The sequence below is a fragment of the Saccoglossus kowalevskii genome, chromosome 2 (assembly GCF_978046115.1).
Source record: "Saccoglossus kowalevskii chromosome 2, keSacKowa6.1, whole genome shotgun sequence".
Classification (NCBI taxonomy): Eukaryota; Metazoa; Hemichordata; class Enteropneusta; family Harrimaniidae; genus Saccoglossus; species Saccoglossus kowalevskii.
In genome coordinates, this window is record NC_140642.1 from 9,873,667 (window position 1) to 9,895,725 (window position 22,059).

General features: G+C 36.7%; 2 protein-coding genes across 2 annotated transcripts; both read right to left on the reverse strand.

The window, feature by feature from the left end:
• Positions 1-4,254: 4,254 nt before the first annotated feature.
• Positions 4,255-18,109, reverse strand: LOC102807589 (uncharacterized). Its single transcript, XM_085504660.1, has 8 exons — positions 18,033-18,109; positions 17,363-17,546; positions 15,747-15,874; positions 15,004-15,130; positions 6,101-6,210; positions 5,162-5,360; positions 4,669-4,796; positions 4,255-4,494 (listed from the first exon to the last, which is right to left on the reverse strand). Exons 1-8 carry the CDS (start codon positions 18,091-18,093, stop codon positions 4,280-4,282), a joined length of 1,152 nt encoding a protein of 383 aa, XP_085360786.1. The 5' UTR covers positions 18,094-18,109; the 3' UTR covers positions 4,255-4,279.
• On the reverse strand, positions 9,876-12,190 carry LOC100373098 (uncharacterized). Its single transcript, XM_006812141.3, has 4 exons — positions 12,037-12,190; positions 10,631-10,826; positions 10,313-10,449; positions 9,876-10,207 (listed from the first exon to the last, which is right to left on the reverse strand). The coding sequence occupies exons 1-4, from the start codon at positions 12,092-12,094 to the stop codon at positions 10,125-10,127; spliced, it is 474 nt and encodes a 157-aa protein (XP_006812204.1). The 5' UTR covers positions 12,095-12,190; the 3' UTR covers positions 9,876-10,124.
• Positions 18,110-22,059: the final 3,950 nt, after the last annotated feature.

Here is a 22,059-nt window from a genome sequence, read left to right on the forward strand (position 1 = left end):
GGGTTTCATAATGTCAAAATGGCAATATTTCTGACAGTGTAGGGCACGGTAAGCTAAAGGTTGGTAATCTTTCCTATAGAGTACAATGATAATACCAACAATGGGTGAGCGCTTGATTGGCCTAGAATATAATCGTCGGACGGCACGCCCGTTAAATATAATAAAGTGTTGATGAATTAGCAGAAATAAAACGTATACGTAGAATTTTTCTATCCCAAAACAGTTCGATCAAATAACCCCCTTGCCTAAATAACATCATAATATTAAGTAATTGTATATATATATGCCTTTGCTGTGACACATATCTGATTCATTTGCAAATGGATCTCATTACAAGGACAATGACAAAGAAAGGCGGTTGACAGGGTCCAATATCATTCTTAATGGACAGCACTGAAAACATGGTAAACAGATTGCTATGACAACAATTGTTATATGGAAATCAATTGACATCGCCGCTCGTATAAGGTGCGTTCTGTTTATACCATCAAACACACTGCTCAATTGAAAGAATATCCTCTTGTAGAAATGTCCTTATTCATGTACGCAATGTCCAGTGAGTAGTGTATAGCAAATTGCAGTACTTAATTTTAGTCCTTGGTAATTAATCAATCAGTACAACCTGAGTAGATTCGGTCAGATTCCTTACACGTTGATAGTAAACCCAAGCAAAGAATACATACGATGGTTGATACATATGATTAATATGCAGTTTTTGAAAAAAATATTAAATTTGTGTCGCGTTTTTGTTGTTAAATAAATCTACAAATGTAGTCTGCCAAAGTGATCTTATTAATACTAAGCAATCTATGGACGATATTAAGTCATAATATATATAAATTGTCGTGCATGTGTGTGAGTGAGTTAATGTTTTTTCTAGGTTCTAGCATCTATGCAAGTCGATTTTTAAGAAAAGAAACCCCAACCGCATCGACATTGTTAAACACGTTACATGTTTGGTAATTTCCTTCATCTGCATTCAGTCATACTTCAAATATAATGCAAAGATATTGAGAATGTACCAAATTATGTTTTGCTGGCATTATTCAAGTATAATCGGCGATTCTGAAAATTATTAATGGTGTGCATACGGAATACATTTCGTTATAAAATATTTTTGATTTTAATTTTTTTCAAAACAATGAAAGAATTCGCAATTCCACAACGTCGAAAACGGAAAGTCTTTATCATAGTGCTGCACAGTTGTCCAAGCGAGAACAGTCAAATAATATTCGTTACAGATGCTTAAATTGTAAGCGAATATATATACTAACTATAATATAACTATACTATATATATACTAACTATAATTATACCTCATAGCCTATTGGCCAATCGGATTCGCGCATTTAGCTGGGAATGTATTTGCATATTGACTTCTCGTTGGCCACTTGCAACGAGTTATGTTCTATGTGAATATTTGTAACCGGGAGATAATCATCAAACAACACGACTACATCTGTCGGTCACTCCGACCGTAGTCGCCGCACCGTGTACCTATGTATAGCTGACAACCTGAACTTTGCACGGTATTCCTGGATTTGTTGACGTCGTATACTGACGTATAGTGCTCCTATTTATTTCATCAAGGTAATTTGATTACATACATCTGTGTTTCATTAAACTGTTCATTTAACTGGAAATGTGTTGTTATATTTCGTTTTAATTATGTCCGAGTGGGCCGAGTGCAGTGTGATGTTTTGTCTATGTGTATTTGAGTTATGTGTAAAGATCGCAGTTTCTGAAATATCAGAAGCCGCTCATAGCAAGTTGATGCCTACAAAAATCTTAAATGTGACAGTAATTTCGGAAGGGGTTATGGAATATAAATAAATACGAACTATTGGAAGTGTAGTGAAACAAGTACTTGTGAATGGAGAACATTCTGGATATTGTCATTGAAAACCTGATCAGAAGAGACACAGTCTAATACTAACAAATTGTTTGTTTTGTTCGGTATAATAAAACAAATATTGATCCAACCCTCGGTCGATATTTACGTGTGTCGATGAGGTATTGGTATTACGCATTGCAAACTCAGCTCAAAAACTGTTTAGGGCTACTGATCGGCAACTGTATATGCTATGTAGTTGGCATGGTAACGAGTAATCAAACAGAAAACAACAGTTTGCGGAGCTTTAAAATTTATCAGTGCAAACTTGCATCTACTTTCACCCATACATAAATCGACATGAGAGTTACTTTATTTCAGATAAAATTTAGCACAACTTTTCAAAATCGTTACTAAAATAATTTAATTGAGCGTATGTAGTACATCACGGTTGCCAGGTTTATCAAGTTTTCACAACCTTCGACCAAGAGCTTGAGTATCTGCATGTGTGTCATTCACAGTACGCTTTCTGTGCATCTAGTTCCAAAGGAAATAACAAAATCTGATTGAAATAATCTGCATTTGTTCCACAACACATATCGTAAAACCAAGTATGATAACACGACCGTGATATCGCAAGTCTCGTCGCGTCTCGTTAATATAACAAGATTGCTCGTAAATACCACAATGGCATCGCGATACCGGCGAAAATAGTTTTGGCAATGAACTCTAAGTACACTCATTCATAGGTTACCCGTATGCACGCCATACTTGAGTAATACAAATATGCCTTAGACCGGGTCATCGGTAAAGCGATCTGTCAGACTGCAATGATAAGCACAGATAGAAATCTCAACAATTTTGAAAAAGAGATTAGAAAGTTTAAGATTTAGTCAATAAGTTTGCATTAGAATTATGGCGAAGAGTTAGGTAGGTATACTGCGTATCATTTTAAACCCCAACTTAAATCATGCTAATACACGTATTTTTTATAATAATTTATTTTAAGAATTGCCCAAAACTATTTTTTTTAAGAATTGCTGGTGTATAGTGAATATGAGCCCAATGAGCCGAACCTTCAACATTAACGTTCGTGGGCCGGTTATAACTGGCCGGCTTTAGCGAAACCGTGCGATTCAGACGATGCATTTTAATGGATAAAGGGTTGTTGAAAACGATTGTCGCACACCCATATCGGTTAAACATTAAACAGTGTGATCAATTTCGTTTATCAATCTTTTGTGGCTTACATCATTATCTTCCTAGTTTTACCTTGGATTTATTTTTGTTCGAATAAATATTTGAACAAATTCGAACAAGTTTATTTCTAGATCATCAAATACCCAACACATGTATACAGAAGATACCAACAAACTATAAATACTAGTATACAATTGTTGTACGGTTGTTGTTATTTTTGTTGTTGTTGTTGTTGGGAGGGGTCTCAATAACAAATAACAGGTATATATATAATAATCGAAAAGAAAAATATATATTTATATGTAAGTAAATAACACCAAATAAACGGCATGGTAATCTCTGTTATTCGGAGTTATTATACTTGCTTTACTTTCTATGTCAGAAACTTCTGATTTTACAGGAGTTTCCAATGGTCCGCCTCTTATTTGCGTCGGTCCTCCGAAAACGTTTTACTCAAGTGTGCAAAGAATAACACCCAAAACTGGAAAACATCATCTGACTGTGCTTTTCAAGGTATACATGACACATATGTGCCGGTATTGTACATGTAAATAAATGGGACTAGTATCCAGAAAAAACGAGAAACAATCTCTCCGATCCAATCACACATTATCATTATCACACAGATCTTTCATTTTATGCCCCGCCAGTCACAGTGTGGAGATAGTTGAGAGGGTATACAATGCTTACAATGCACTATAGATATTGATATATGCGTTTTGAGGGCACACAAACTACACTAAACTGGTTTAAAGCGGTTTTTATTTCTGTGTATATGTGGAATGTGCAGGTAAATGTAAATGTAAAATACGTCCTGTATTTATCGAAACTAAAATAATTCTCTACAATCTAAGTACACACACATTCTGAAAGACGCGTTGTCTCTTCAACTATTGTTAGAACTCAGACAACCAATTTACTAGTATTAGTTAATTATAAATAATTCGATGCGATATTTACATATGCTGGTCTAACGGTTGTACTGGTTCAAAACTGTTTATTTATTCTGTGTTTTTGCTTATTGTTATCATTTCTGCCCCAATAAAGAGGAGTCTGTATTGCTATTTGCCGTCGCATTGTAGCGACTTTGTTTACATTTTTGCAAATAAGCAATCTGTGACAACGTTGCCCGAACGTTGTTTTATATCAGCGAACAACGTTATTATTTTATCTTCGGTTATGACGCAAAATGAAAATAAGTGCGACGGTCATGGCTATTTTACAGGTTTTAAGGTGAAAGTGTCCTTCTCATACAGGGCATGAAGTAGGGGGTGGGTACGCAGGGTCGTTTATTGGTGCTGGTTGTGTTTGGTCTGGTTGAAATCCATATGCTGGTTGACCATACATTGGTGGTGGTTGACCATACATTGGAGGAGGTCCTGTCTGCATGTAAACAGGGGAAGCAACAGGCGCTGCATTGTAGGAGACGACCGCTGCCTGAGGACTCTGAGCAACTTGGTTGTCTAGGAGAAAGCACATGTTCACAGAGTTTAGTTTTGCCTAATATGTATATGTTATAATGCACGAGTGAGGGAAATGAGATTGAAGATAGGCGACGAAGACATATATATCTTACCACCGAGTTATTGTGGTATATTGGGTACACGGGCAAACACGCAATAAATGAACACACTTACGAACAACGGTCCTACTACTTGGAGATGATGACGATGAAATACAGCATACACATGCTACGACGGCGATAATAACGATTAGTACAATCAAACCAATTATACCACAAACAACACCAATGATTATCTTGGTTCTATGAAATAAAAAAAAATAAAAAAAAAGTTCAAATGAATGTATATACTGTACAATACATTTTTATAAATGTAGTAACATAAGATTTGAATTGGAGGTCAATCATTTGAGACTCCGACAACCAGTTTGAAATAAGGCTGGAGTTGCTGGAAGAATATGAGTGCAATTTTTGTCGCAGTGTCTTTTCTGTATATTTATATTTATTTTAATTTTTCGTGAATGTGTTATCCATTTTTTTTATCTTATCCTGATGTCTTGCCTAAATATTTTTCTTTCGGCCATCCCCCATGATTTCAAATGATCGACCTGTAACGTGTTGTTTCGCGAATCACAGTTTTCACGTATTTACGGACACAAATTGCTTACATGTGTTCTGCGGTATCTCCGATGTCTTCATTCAGGTTGTTCCAATCACTATTGAATAGGTCATCAATACCGTCTGGGTCAATGCTACAACAATATTTGTCTGTATCTGAACCGCAACAGTATGAATCACACAAAAATCCGAACTGGTATGTATTGTAGTCGTCCCAATAACCGCTACAATAATCACTGACCGAAACACCTGAAATACAGCATAGTTAGTATTATAATGATGACGTCAACTGACCATACACTTAACATCACATCACATCACGTGACCGGTCATGTCGCGTCTGCTTGCACCTCATTCACTGCTTCACGAACGTCACACTCATTGTTCCCGTTCATTATACGACGTCGAAAACATTGTTTACACAATGAAATGTAGTTAGGCCCGAAAAAAAGTATACCGACTGATAACGAATAATAGCGACAAATATATAACTTTATATAGCGTTACATTGCGGTATTCCAGTGCGAGGAGCGGGTAATAACAGCGACGGTGCTGTATTTCAACATTATTTGTGATCAGTGAACTATAACATGCAATAGTTTGTTAAACTCCCCCTTTGTCAGGTCGACCACTAGTTTGCAAAGGACGTCAATTCTACACGTATAGTAGGTGGACGATGCAAAGACAAACAATAGGCGTGAACACAGAGGCGTTGAAGTTTATTATATGTGACCTTTATTATTGTATGTCGAAATTTGAATTAAAACGGCTATAGACAAGTAGCTTGTGATGCAAGCGACTCACTAAATTAATTTTCTCATATGAGCCAATCAAAGTGCTTGTAGGCCATTCTATTTATAACTTGTATAACTATGTGAGAATCCAAACGAATAAGTTTGAAACGTAGTTTCTATTAAGTTTAATTTGACGAGTCGAGTGTCTTGAGGAATGAACAGAAGGAAATCGATTCGAAGAAAACAAATTCTCACCTGCTAATAGCAGTAAAAGTAGAAAACACGTCAACTGGGCAGGTGAACTGTGTACAGGCGCCATGTTTACAAGATTATGTTTGCTTGCATACCATGGAAACAGCTGTAGTCTTTAGAAATGAAAGCGAGGCCAGCAAGCAAGTTACCTGCAAGTGGTTTTACACACGTTTTGATTCAATCAAAGTTGTTTGGCCAATCAGATGGAATGTAGTTGGGCCAAGTATGGGGTCACAGTTAAACTAAGAAAGTCGTCCACGGCAGAATTTGCTATAGATGCTTTAGTTACAATTCTTCAAGATCAGTTAATATTAGACACATTCACAGTGTTATACCCATTAATGACTGGCCCCACGCGCTCCCAACTAAAACAACACTTGTAACGTCATACTATTACATTGTGCGGTCGTTATCTTGGGGGCGCCTGTACTCCCGGAGAGGAGAACTCCTCTTACAATTCAAACAGGGATCACCTATTATGAAGGTTTGAGTGCAACTTCCTCCTCCATATTGAAGGAGAATTATTCAGCGGAGAGTAAGACCAGGAACTGGAACCAAACAAAGATACGGAGGAGATTAGTAAATAATCTGAATAAAAACAAAGCGGGCACAGATATGATTATACATGTACGTATTAATTTTGAAACAACGTATTGCGTCTTTGGGGCTGTATCGTGAAAAATATGTGGGTTTAATTTTGCCAAGTAAATGTTCATGGCCATTAATAATAAAAAAAACTTGGCTACTAACTGAAAGCCAGCAAAAAACTAGATATTTATTTTAAGACCTTTGACAGAATTATGTTATATATCATGTCATATGGATATGAAATTTGGGATTACGAACCTCATCCCCAACTAAAAAGTATACATTCACGATATATAGGCTTTGATTCGATTATGAGACAACTACAGCGTGGAGATCACGAACCTGTTTTTCTGCTGGAATTTACAAATCGGTCTAATAATAAAAACGATTGGGGAATGGTACTCAAAGGTATGTTTTCTAGAGAAAACCGCCTGTTATAGTAAGTTTAAACTTGGTTTTGGGCGGGAAAATTACCAGAATAAATAGGTAGACACAATGACACTGGCATATATTCAAAACTATTGAGCCAGACTGAAGTGAAGTTCGTTTGCTGTTAAAATGCCCTGGTTATGATCATCTGAGATTTGTACGGGAAACAAGTGTGAGAATTTCATTCATATTATGGTATCATTAGAGTATAGAAATTAAATCACTTGCATTATTCAGTTATCATGCTTTATTACTCAGAGAGCAACTTTAATATAATTGGTGTTTATTGGCAAACTTACAATTATTTATATAAATTGTACATGTGTATTATTTATGTATATAGGCGGGTGTCTAAATACGAAGAAAATATAAAGTTGACTGAACCAAGGTGTTTGTTGAGAGATTGTAAACGAGTGACCCGTGATTAATAAATGAGTGTATCTGGTGTGCCAGATATGTACATCCGGGTAATTTTTGTTCCACTCTTCCTTACATCTACACACACAAAAAATGCACAACACATAACATGAGTTTTATATGTGTATATATCTGTGTTTGTTTGTTTGTTTGTTTGTGGGGGCTGCGTGTGTGTGTGTGTATGTGGGAGGATGTTAAGTTAGAACCCTTTTCTGACTTCATAATTACAGTGGGCCACTAAACTAGAGGTTTACCTGTTTCGTGGTTTCCCCTGTTACTTAGATCAAGATGTACACATGACAGTGGACGCAAAGGAATTAAAAGTGCAACTATCTTCCACATTGCCCATTGAAATTAATACACCATGGCTGGACGGCGTGAATAAAAGGTCAATATTTGGATCAAAATGTCTATCTTATATACGACGTTATTCAATACACATACTTATTTAATATTCCGGGTGTGATTTAATTTTTAGATTTCGAAAGGTCTTCGACAGTAGAACACAGCGTTTTTGTACACTCACTCAATAAGTTTAACTTTATTGAACAGTTCATAAAATACACCTTAACGATATACAATGACGATTGGGTTACAATTAATATACGGAGAGATATACGTTAAGCCTGCCCTCTATCGGCATTGCTATTTCATCCTGGTAATTACAACGAACGACCGTATAAACCCAGCAATGTTTTAATTAGGTGCCTCAAGTGGACACAACCGGCTTTTAATTTTCTACAAATAATGAAATTCGTTAAACGATTGACCTAATCAACGAATTTAGAAGACATGTGCTAAAAAACAAAACAGAACATGTCTGTTGCTCTCGGCGTCTGGAACGATGGGAACGAAAAAGGAAACAAATTCAGTCCTCAGCTGACAAGACAAACCAATCAAAGCACATGTATAGGTTTGTTCTGCTACAATCAGCTTATACCATAAAACTATTAAAAATATTAAAACCTTGCTGTAATATGAAAGGTAGTAAATTAACTCAACACGGAAAGGCACGGAATACCGATGAGTGATGTATACATACACAATTAAGATTAAAAGAGATATGTTATTTGGTATGTACACATCGTATAAGCTGTGGGTCCATAGCTCTTGTGTCGGTATTCAGTCTTTGTGATGGTATTTAAGTCATTTCTGATATATTTTGTGTCATTACATTTGTTATTATCAGATAATAGGGTTTTTATCGACACAGAAGATCCATGGCGTAACACAAACGCGTGACGCCAAATGACCAAGGCTTTTCTTCACAAGTTAGCAACGCCGCCATACGGACATCCCAACTATTGGCTTCATCAATCTGAGACTCGCCTATAAAAATCTGAATGAATACTTGATGATCTTAAGTTTTTGACATTTGACATCAAAATATCCACAGTACCTTCGATATTTTGGTCCATGTAATATTCAGAAGTATTTAGAGCAAATCTGGTCAAAAAAACCTTAGATTTGCACTTTTCAAAGAAAACTTTCAATTATATGGAGAAATAACAAAAAATGTGAATACAAAAAAAAAAAAAAAAACTCGCGGGAAATATGCAGATATCGGTTTAAACGGTTCATGTGGGAAATGTTCAATTACAAAATTTACTTGAAAATATTTGTTAGGCCATTGTCCCTCTCATACGAGGCCTCACCTTTCAAAGTTTACTGATTATTTTGTACGATAATTTGACAAAATCTTGATTTTCAGTTGACATCGAGATTGAACGCCTGTATAACGTACACTTTCCGAAAAGACCCTCAAAATGACCAAAAATGATTGGTCTGGCACATTTCTTTACTGGACGATCCCTTTCTCCCTTTTACATGGGATTGACTGAATTGAGATTGAACGCACCTGTAAACGTCTTTATAACATTTTCGGAATAGACACCCTCGAATTGACTTACAAAAGTCGGTCTGGCACATTTCTTTACCAAGTGACCCCTTCCCTCTTTCATAGGAGATGTTTGACATTGTGTAACCAGTATTTCCAAAATCATCACCCTAAGACTGGCCTGGCAAACCTAACGTACCTATAACAGTTGTCATTTTAAAGAAAAATAGGTATGTAGTATGCAAATCGAGAACAGTAAACACGGCTCAGACTTAGACGGCGGATTTTTGCTCCCATGCTGGTATATTCAATAATTAAAAATTCATGTCATGGGAATTGACTATGTGTTATATTTTGGGCTATTGTTTATTACACGTGAACAAAAGTCGTGTTAATTTGCTTACTTAATTTCTTTCCACTTTGTTTTTGGTAATCGTAGTGAATTAGTATCATCGTGCGACTAAATATGGGGGGGGGGGTGTAGGTTAGTATCACATTGCAGTATGATGCAGTTTGGTGAGTGCAAGTTTATTATTCTAGCAATTAAAACAAACAATACATTTATGAATTCTTGGGTAAATATGAATCTGAATTTTCATGTATTAATACAGCTTTCCACATTAAATTTCAAATAATATTTGAAGTTGATAATATAATGTGTATAATTCATGCATGGTTTAGACGATACACTGTTAGGATGCATTCAATACGAAAAACGTTTTTGCTGATTAACACCTGTCCACTTGTATAGTTTAGTTAGACGGCATACGACGGACCTTTTCCTGGCTCTGAATAGTTAGGCGGAGGCGCGTTGCTGTAGGCCGGTGCAGGGGCAGTTTCTGAAAGAAAAAAAAACAGAAACATAACAATAACATCATTCTAGTTGCGTTATCCCATCTAATAAATTTGCAATAAAGTAATATTTTCCATCAAAATTAACTTACGATGTACCACGGTGGTTGTAGCCTGGCTGCTTGATGTAGCCCCCTTGATACAGCAATACACACATACAACTATGCATACTATTATGAGGACCACAAGTGCAATGACACCACATATTATTCCAATAATGACCGCCGTACTGAAAAATAAATATTTGTTAATTATTATTACACGAGTCCCTTGAATAACTGATACCATGTCAGACAATGCGTGTACAAAGAAACCTTCCGATGTACTCGTACTTTCAATTAATTACTTATGTATTCGACAACAAGTAAAGATAACACATTGAGAAAGATGTACAAAATAATTATACATACGCTAATCCGACAGCCGTGTCGACAGCATCGTCTAAATCGTTACCGAAATCAAAAGCTGATTGATCACAGCAGTATCTGTATGAATCATCTCCACAGCAGTAGGTCTCGTCCTCAGTGTAAAGCAAGGTTGGACATTCGAATCCTTCATAATATATACCGTAACTGGTATAGCCTTCGCATGTATCACTCGATACACCTGGAAAAGACGCAAACATTCACTGTTGAAACATTCACTGATGAAAACGCAGTGCGTATACGCATCTAGTGCAATTCGAATAATTCATTATCTAAATGTATGAACAATAATTAAGTGGAAACAGAAGTGAAATTAATATCTTAATTACAATTTTAATTAAAGTGGAAGTTTTAGTTGAAGTCAAAATGGGACCATGACAGAACGGAGCCATATAAGTAACTAATTATGGTACGTTCTATCGGTTCTGGTCGTGTCCGAAAAACTGGGTGGCCTGGGTGCGTTGTTTAGACAGCGCTTGTTCCGCCCAGAGAACTACTTCATCAATAATGTAACTTGTACAGCGCGAAATGACTGTCTTCATGATTTTGGCAATAGTTTAGCTTTTTAGAGCAACTATCCAATTGTTCCCGGGAAGTCACCATGACGGTTCTCACAACCCTGGCTGACCAAGTTACAGGATAGACTCTCGCTAGTAACACTTTAACAGATCGGACACGGCTGTGAACAGTTCTTATAAAACGGAGAAAGAATTCCTTGACTACAAAGTTCTCCATTCAGTACATATTTACATTTATTTATTGACACAGTAATGACGTTGCACTAAAAAAACACAAAACAATAAAAAGAATTTAACAACAGGAGTGTAAACAAGCATTGGGAAAGAGTTTCTGTCATACCACCACCACCCCTAACACTAATCCTACCCCTACCCTCCAGCTCTCCCCAATTTAATTTTGTATTCTCTTTCTAAAAAAATTTACTAAACTAAAATCATGGAGATCCCAGGTCGTATTTTCACTGTCACTTCTATATAAAATAGCATGAGCCATACACAGCACAGCAAAACCGTTCTAATCTGAGTTATTCTGAGTTCTAATGTGACCATTCCCACGTTATAAATTGATAACCATTACTGAATACAGCTCTCATCGATTGTGACGACCTTTCTGTCGACGATTATTGAAATTTCACTCGTATAACAATTTGGGAAGCTTCACTTTTACCCCTGTTAAATTATGGGCAAAGAATTGTGAAATGTGATTTGGTGCGTTTATCTTATCCCAATCTTTGCTGTAATTTTAGCTGCACCGTCGCGTATTTAAGAACAGTAGCCTAGTAGGTCACTTATAGCTGCCTACACTTTTGAAAAACTCAGCCAATGTTTAAAAGTTTTACATTTTTGAAACTCACGTTGAATACGGGGTCTTACCTGCAATACTGATACACACCAAACACCAAATGATTGCGTACATGTTTGTGGCTGCCATTCTTCACTCGACGCAAGCTTCAATTGATTGGGGCACGGCTGTCAGCAGTTCCAATGAAAGCGAAGCCGAATTCCTTAGACTTGACAAATAGTCCACAAAGTTCACTACTCCGTCAGGCATCATTTAGAGTGACAGGTGCGTACATACCTTGTTCATTGTAATGTGCATTGTAATGTAAAATACCAAAGCAATTGACCTTCCATCAATAACAATCACCATAATTTGAAGATTCAAAGCAACAATCACCATAATTTGAAGATCCAAATCAACAATCACCATAATTTGAAGATTCAAATCAACAATCACCATAATTTGTAGATTCAAATCAACAATCATCAGGAATTAATATTAACCAATCACCAACAAATAAAACCTATACAAAAATAACCACAACTCTCCAATTTTGTTTAAAATATTAGTACACACAGACCATTTTCTACCAGTACAAAGTAAGTTTACTTCAGGTAAGGTGTGGTTCATTTGAACTCCTTAAAGGGGTTATCATTTTTGGAAAACAATTTCAATTTATGGATAGTTAAGTACAAATTATCAGTAAGTAGTATCTTCCGTCGTCCTAAAGATGGTTCATTCCATGGCAGATCTCAAACAATTTAGGTCAAATGAAAACCCTCAAATAGGAGAAAATATATGGGCGAACAGCACCATAAATATAAAATGTATTTTTTTGAAGTGATCCACAGACCAAAAGATATTTGTTGGAATATAATACAAACGTAGAAGAATTCAATCGACAGGTTTACGGTACAGTCACAAAGATTACATTTATGAGCTTTCGTGTACGGTGAGATGTAAATGTGTCACTTGTTTCCTGGTTTGTTCAGTCAAATTTATAACTATTAGCAAACCGATTCTCATATCGAACAAAATTGTATAACCCACATGTAAGCCAGTTGGACATTTTGACATAACATGTGTGCTGTTCGAATCAAGTTTAAATTCAATCATACTAATCCACAGCTGACGTAATTGAAGTTCTCCCTCAAACATCGCGTTTTAGATAAAATGTGGTGGAGGGAAACAAATAATGGCTAAAGAACGCTGATAGGCTAATTGGTGGTGTGAACCCTGTAAGCAAATTCTCATGGAATAAGGCACGAACCTAGATCATTGGGCAACTACATTAGATGGACAGCCACGGTGTATTATTATAGTGTGCCCTTCAACGTCCGATAGGCAGCAATATAACATCGATACCCGGTGTATCCAAGCCACAGTGCTGTATACTATGCATGTAATAATTCAGGGTTAAATATATACAGCACACTTAATGGGTTACTATTGTACATTATGCTTTCTGTTAACTATTTAATTTACCAATAATACTTCGTGATTTTGCAACACGTATCATTAGAAAACGGTATTTCGTTATTTTTGTGCAAACTAATTTACATACTGTCCTTAAATGTCACATTTCTGTCAGATGAACTCGTCCCTAACAAATATAATTATGTCCATACAGGTAACAACATTATCACATGGATTCAACATGGTTGGACTATAAAAGGTAATAGATTATCATTGTGAGCAACAAAATATTTCAAAACTGTACAGCGCCATCAGCGGCGGCTGTCCCAGACGCTCTGCATCAGGACATGGTAGTGTTTGTTTCACGTACTAGTGTATAATATTAATGTACACTTCCAGATAGCGAATAAGAAACTCATTGTAGGCAGCCATTTTTAATTGTTATTAGTATTCACTCGGTGCGAAATACCTGTATGGTATGAAGTATCTTGGAGTGCAGCAACAACATGGTACGAAGCTACCATATGAATGCACGAAGCTCTGAAGGTTGTCATGACATGAATGCAGTATACTGACCTCATGGATTCAGAACTGACAAAGTGTTACATATTTGATTCCACCAAGAATGAAGGATGTAAATTTACTCATGTTCACATTGCAAGATGTGGGATTAGTATGAACTGACTAGAGGTTATTCGGGTTCTGCTAAATCAGTCACAATAATAGCATATAATGTCAGCTGGACAAGGAACTGATAATTAGGTCAATGACTGTCAAAAAACAATGATCGTATCGAACATAGAGTTACATGAAACCGTTATTTATTTAGAATATATTGCTCTTATACAAGATTCTAGTATACTGACATTGACCAAGGGCGTAGGCAAAAGTACCCGGGTCAATACAATATTTTCTTCTTGGCTAAAATGAGTTATATTAGTAACATTGCGTCTTGCTCAGACCCAGAGTTTTAGAAAACGTACGCTTAGTGCGTACAAGATATGACCGCGATTTTTTTGAAAACGTTCGAATGTATGACGCTTTGAGTGACCTTATTAAAGTCATCACCCTCAATGATAATATACCTCACCATAACTAAAAACCTTCGCTGTCATTTCATGCAACCAGGTTGCAAGTAACTGCATATATGATAACGGTTGTTTTGATGAAAGCCGCCAAATACTTCCACTCCACTTAGTCCACACAGATTCAATCACTGACTGAAAAGCTGACACAATCTCAAGAGTGGCCATAACAGAGCGTTACTGTCATTTCACGCTATCACCGACATCTATGGTCATAGTAATTAATAGCTTTCAAAGTAGAGATGTGCCTGTGGAAATCGATCAATGTAGAATGATACAATTTATTTGACCTCTGAGGTCATCATTAATGTCATATTTACAATTACAAAACAATTGAAAGCAGTAATCAGGAGTAAAATACAATTACATCTCACGTTTATAATCATGTCATTTTTTAAAATGAAAAAATTAAAAGTACATTTTTCATTATCTGTAAAATTGTCTGTGTAATGTAGTCTTTAAATCGTGTTATAATTATAATGCACTCTTCTTGGTTAAATGTGCTTGTTGTTTTGGTTCAGTATTTGTCCAACAACAGTTCCTTACGGATGTACTTATTTGCCATATACCTGCGCTACTGGGTCGTATGTCGGTGGCAGCTTAGCGTACGGTGGTTGTAGTCCATACGCTGGCGGTGATTGTACAGTCCATAGCGCGCCATCTGGTGGTGGATTAAATTGGGTATCTGTAAAGTTGTAACAAATCTAGTCAATGAAGTGGAATAATCCTTGCAAGAACAAATGTAATGTCTAAGTGTTACAATTATGGCCCAAAACGGTGTGAATATTGTAACATTTGCATCATTACATAACAAATATTAATATACATCTTTCACTGTAACGCCATGAGTTACAGCGTGCCGTAATTTTGCGGTATTTTAAGGGTTTTGTTCATCCTACCATATAAGGAAATGCGAATTCCAAATATGAAATGATTACACGCGTAAACGTCCTCTAATAATAAAAACAAACACGGCTGCCACCAAGGTTTGACCGGACTCCACACAAAAAAGTTCGCTGATTCTGTTCTAAACTTTTTGGATTTCGGCATTCACATGATGTATCCTTGAAAGGCAAAGATGTATAATAATAAGGTTATTACGAGGATACCTCAAAGTATGCACTCAGACAGTACGTCTCGCATAGTGTCGCTGTACTCAGGCTGTATTCGTGCAAACTTCCTCGTAATAACCTCATAGTCAGTCTAATGGTATTTGTGAGTAACCAAAGCGGTCCTTGAAACCATTAATCACACGCCCACACGAAGTGATTCTTTAGTAGATGTTTGTTTCTTATACTTACGAATTACGTGGGTTCGTGTACTTTTGTTACTTCCTGCTTTGATACAACAACACACACATGCGGCTATACCAGCAATGGTTCCAACAATGATAAGTACAGTAATAACAATTCCAAAGATTGCAGCTGTCCTGTTTACAATGTACGAAATAGTGCCTTATTGATATATTGTAACATACAAAGGCTGTACTACACAACAGCAAAAACATGCTTCTTTGTTAAGTTTCAGGAGAAAAGACAAGACAGTTTATAGGTACCATCTCGAGGTGTAATTAATACCAATGATTGTCTGTCTTGATTGCAAAATATTATTATACAAATCTCAACTTTTCATGTAACTCCGTGGTGTGAACATGCCCTTTGAATATACCGGTGATAAATTCCATGATTAGTAGAGTCATGTACTTCATTAGCTACTATTGGATTTATGTAATAACGAAAATGGCTCGGAGTACATTTTCTCCACCCGTCATTTTCTCCACCCGTCAACGCGAATACTCATTGGTTGCCAATCATCTAATATTGTATTAAATAGACGAGTTTCGAGTTCCCGGTGTTGTTAAGTTAGTAAACGCGTGTGCCTCTGTTTTGTTCATTTGTTGATATCTCACGAAAAATTGTATTTGCATCAACTATATTGTATATAGATACAACATTCTCCAAGCTGTTATAATACGGTATCTTATAAGTTATTGTTGACCAAAAGTGAACGTCGAACGAGCCCCTCGTGATGGAATAGCAACAAAACAAGATGTGAATTCAAAAAATTATCTTATTTAAATTGTATATAATAATATTTTGTAAAGGTTATTCGGATGATCGGAAAACGTCACTGTTACCACATGTAATGATGAAAAGTTGAGTATAATATAATTGACAATCGTAATCAAAATTAAAAATAATACAAGGAAATCCCTGGCAGCTCTTTCGAGACTGTACTGAGTATGCCACCTGCCATATTGACGATTTAGCGCCCCATTACAATGAAGAGCAATGTCACCAAAATATCAATAAGATGACATAGTAATGGATTTTAGTTATTTTAGTTATAATTACAGTGAGACGTAACACATCTTTAATTTGACATGATAGTGCAAAACGTTGGGAACAATATAATATATAACAATTTTAACGTGCCGTGCTTTATTAGTCGTTTTTTGCTGCCAATAGCACAAATATCCGTCAGATGTTAATGAATATATGCTTATATGTTTAAACGATTATAGCCCCCCCCCATTCAGGCATTCTCTCGCTTTGAATTGTTATCGTGTTGCTGTGTTACAGTTACCATGCCAAGAGTAATATTTACTCATGAACGGTACTTGTGTATTTTGAGTCGGTACAAGCGGGATGTTATATGTCCTGTTCAACTACTTTTGTTAACTACGTATACTGGTACCATTGGGGTCAAGTATTTCTATGACGTGCGTAAAGTTATGACCAATTGTAGTTTTTATGTAATTTTCAACCCTCACTTGTACAGTGGCACGCCGGCTATTCGACCTTCTAGAGTAGCTTTTAACTGTGGGCGAGTCTTCCTAGGTTGCCTGCCCAGAACAAGTACGACTATTACATTATTGTGGTAGTTAAGTGAAATTAGATTGCGGACATTAACTCACCCGAGACCAGTGGGTGCACTTAATCCATAAGACAACCAGTCATCGTAACCACAACAGTATTTGTAGGTACTTGAACCACAGCAGTATGTCTCAGAACTGGAGTCAAACCATTTGGGACAGGTGAAACCTTCTGTAAAATCACCCTCGAAATCGTAATAACCGTAGCAATATTCGCTTCTTACCTCTATAGTGAAGGAACGCACACTTTCAGTGAGACTGTTCATATATATATATATATATATATAGTAATACTATAGTTTAATACTACCGGTAAACCCATGAAATAGTAAATATTTGAGCAAATTAAAAAAAATGATCGGACACATTTGTTAATGACGATGTCCTTGTTGCAGTTTGTTGTTTTTAGTGAATATGTAAAAACATTGGTACTGTGCACCTGAGATATCCGTCATACACGTCCTACGTATGCAGTACAAGCATGTACGCGCCAAAATCGATTGTGTCTGACAATTTAAAAAAAGGTTGGTTCAAGAACACGTAATTTGCTGTTATAAATTGCTTTAATTTCGACAATGCTAGTGGATGAAAGTCTTTTTTAAAAGTAAAACAATTACGTCACCAGAAGACAGTTTGACCGATACCATAAACACCTAATAAAAAATAGAAACTTAGCAATATAATCCGACGACACATTCTCCTGGATACATACCTGTGATAGTGAGTGCAAGATAACACAACGTTAACATCAGTAACTGGCGAAGAGTTTCCATATTTAACACAGTTTTGCCGTCGGGGCGTAATACTAGTGAAGTTAGAACACTGGTCGTATGACGACTACACAAACAAAGCTACAGTCAACCTTCAGGTGATTTATGTGCATAGATAAATCTGGTTAATAGTTAACAAATCCGGTTTTTGACACACTCGCAATCTAACACGATTGGATTCAGTAGAAATAGTGAAATGCACATGATTTGATCTTCCTTCCTTTCCAGCTATAAATGATACTGGAAAAGTCGGCTTACAATATTAATAGCCGCTGCAGTAACACTTCGATTTTTTTGACATTTCTTCGTTTTTATAGAGGAAAATACAGTATTTTTACCAAGTAAAACTATATTTATTAAAGTTCATACGTGAATTGTTGAACAAACTACACACTTTGTATTTTCTTTCAGCTGCCTTCAGTCATAACAAATGAAATGCAAAAATATCAAGAATATGTTTTGTATTAAATATTCACGCGTAACCGTCAATTATGAAAATTATTGTGAGCGTATTAAATACATTTTGTTATGAAATATTCTTAATATATTACCTATTTCACTTGTTAAAATCAGTTGTTTTAATTTTTCAATTTAACCCCGATGACTTGATATTCATCCACACTTTGCCAATAGTGCGTGAAAACACGGATCAAAGATTTGCTACTGGCAAGTTATCTATATCTGTAGTTTAGTGGAATTATTTGATTTTTTGATAAGATATTGATATTGTTTCATACCATGTCACCTTTTTTGTGCTGCTATTGCTTAGAAATTATTAAGACTATATATATATATATATATATATATATATATATATATATATATATATATATATATATATATATATATATATATATATATATATATATATATATATATATATATATATATATATATATATATATATATATATATATATATATATATATATATATATATATATATATATATATATATAATATTCACGAATTTTCGGTATTTAAGTTTCGAAGGATCATCTCAAATACATTTATGAGTTGGTGGCCTCAGACACACAGCAGTTATTGTTAAAATCCACAGTTAATGGCAATATAGTTGCGTAGTGGTCCGATAAATAGTTCATGACATTAACTTTGGAGAAACCTATTTGTTTGAAACACTCCATACAAGAGTCAACTTGGTACTGATGAATAAATTATATTTCTGCCCCTTGCAATTATTAAAACATTATTACTACTCAACTCTATCAGTCGTGTATCTTGGATATACCCTTTTTTAGTAATTCTAGTTTGTAAAAAATAAACACAGACACATGTAAAATGCAACCAAATCTTTTGAATGAACAGTCTCACTATTGTTCGGCCAAATTAGCACTTATAATAACTGGAATTAATTAACAAGGTTTCAAATTTGAACTTACTATTTGAATTACAAACAGTTCTAGGCTCATCGAACTGATTTAGGGTAGATTTAAGGGTCATTATAGAGGCTACAAAACACACATCTGATGGAATACGCTCATCAAGAACCCGATCGATGACCATCACCACATCCACTGTCCTTGACTGTACTTTATGATGACCATCACCACATCCACTGTCCTGGAATGTACTATATGATGACCATCACCACATCCACTGTCCTGGACTGTACTTTATGATGACCATCACCACATCCACTGTCCTGGAATGTACTATATGATGACCACCACCACACCCACTGTCCTGGACTGTACTATATGCTGGCCATCACCACATCCATTGTCCTGGACTGTACTATATGATGACCACCACCACATCCACTGTCCTGGATTGTACTATATGATGACCATCACCACATCCATTGTCCTGGACTGTACTATATGATGGCCATCACCACATCTTATGTTTTTGACTGTACTATATGATGACCATCATCACATCCAATGTCCTGGACTGTACTATATGATGACCATCACCACATCCACTGTATGGACTGTACTATATGATGACCATCACCACATCCACTGTCCTGGACTATACTATATGATGGCCATCGCCACATCCACTGTCCTGGACTGTACTATATGATGACCATCACCACATCCACTGTCCTGGACTGTACTATATGATGACCATCACCACATCCACTGTCCTGGACTATACTATATGATGGCCATCGCCACATCCACTGTCCTGGACTGTACTATATGATGACCATCATCACATCCAATGTCCTGGACTGTACTAAATGATGACCATCACCACATCCACTGTATGGACTGTACTATATGATGACCATCACCACATCCACTGTCCTGGACTATACTATATGATGGCCATCGCCACATCCAGTGTTCTGGACTATACTATATGATGACCATCACCACATCCACTGTCCTGGACTGTACTATATGATGACCATCATCACACCCACTGTCCTGGACTATACTATATGATGACCATCACCACATCCAATGTCCTGGACTGTACTATATGATGACCATCACCACATCCACTGTCCTGGACTGTACTATATGATGACCATCACCACATCCACTGTCCTGGACTGTATTATATGATGGCCATCACCACATCCACTGTCCTGGACTGTACTATATGATGACCATCATCACATCCACTGTCCTGGACTGTACTATATGATGACCACCACCACATCCACTGTCCTGGATTGTACTATATGATGACCATCACCACATCCATTGTCCTGGACTGTACTATATGATGGCCATCACCACATCCACTATCCTTGACTGTACTATATGATGACCATCACCACATCCACTGTCCTGGACTGTACTATATGATGACCATCACCACATCTTATGTTTTTGACTGTACTATATGATGACCATCATCACATCCAATGTCCTGGACTGTACTATATGATGACCATCACCACATCCACTGTCCTGGACTGTACTATATGATGACCATCACCACATCCACTGTCCTGGACTGTACTATATGATGACCATCACCACATCCACTGTCCTGGACTATACTATATGATGGCCATCGCCACATCCAGTGTTCTGGATTATACTATATGATGACCATCACCACATCCACTGTCCTGGACTGTACTATATGATGACCATCATCACACCCACTGTCCTGGACTATACTATATGATGGCCATCGCCACATCCAGTGTTCTGGACTATACTATATGATGACCATCACCACATCCAGTGTTCTGGACTGTACGATATGATGACCATCATCACATCCAATGTCCCGGACTGTACTATATGATGACCATCACCACATCCACTGTCCTGGACTGTACTATATGATGACCATCACCACATCCACTGTCCTGGACTATACTATATGATGACCATCACCACATCTTATGTTTTTGACTGTACTATATGATGACCATCATCACATCCAATGTCCTGGACTGTACTATATGATGACCATCACCACATCCACTGTCCTGGACTGTACTATATGATGACCATCACCACATCCACTGTCCTGGACTGTACTATATGATGACCATCACCACATCCACTGTCCTGGACTATACTATATGATGGCCATCGCCACATCCAGTGTTCTGGATTATACTATATGATGATAATCACCACATCCACTGTCCTGGACTGTACTATATGATGACCATCATCACACCCACTGATCTGGACTATACTATATGATGACCATCACCACATCCAATGTCCTGGACTGTACTATATGATGACCATCACCACATCCACTGTCCTGGACTGTACTATATGATGACCATCACAACATCCACTGTCCTGGACTGTATTATATGATGGCCATCACCACATCAACTGTCCTGGACTGTACTATATGATGACCATCATCACATCCACTGTCCTGGACTATACTACATGATGGCCATCACCACATCCACTGTCCTGGACTATACTATATGATGGCCATCGCCACATCCAGTGTTCTGGACTATACTATATGATGACCATCACCACATCCACTGTCCTGGACTGTACTA

Coding starts and splice junctions, on each gene's coding strand:
- LOC102807589 (XM_085504660.1), bottom strand. CDS start 18,093: ATGGAAACTCTTCGCCAGTTACTGATGTTAACGTTGTGTTATCTTGCA. Junction 15,875..17,362: donor AGTGCACCCACTGGTCTCGG/GTGAGTTAATGT, acceptor CATTGTAAACAG/GACAGCTGCAATCTTTGGAA. Junction 4,797..5,161: donor GGAGATACCGCAGAACACAT/GTAAGCAATTTG, acceptor TTTATTTCATAG/AACCAAGATAATCATTGGTG.
- LOC100373098 (XM_006812141.3), bottom strand. CDS start 12,094: ATGGCAGCCACAAACATGTACGCAATCATTTGGTGTTTGGTGTGTATC. Junction 10,450..10,630: donor GACACGGCTGTCGGATTAGC/GTATGTATAATT, acceptor TTTATTTTTCAG/TACGGCGGTCATTATTGGAA. Junction 10,208..10,312: donor TACAACCACCGTGGTACATC/GTAAGTTAATTT, acceptor TTTTTCTTTCAG/AAACTGCCCCTGCACCGGCC.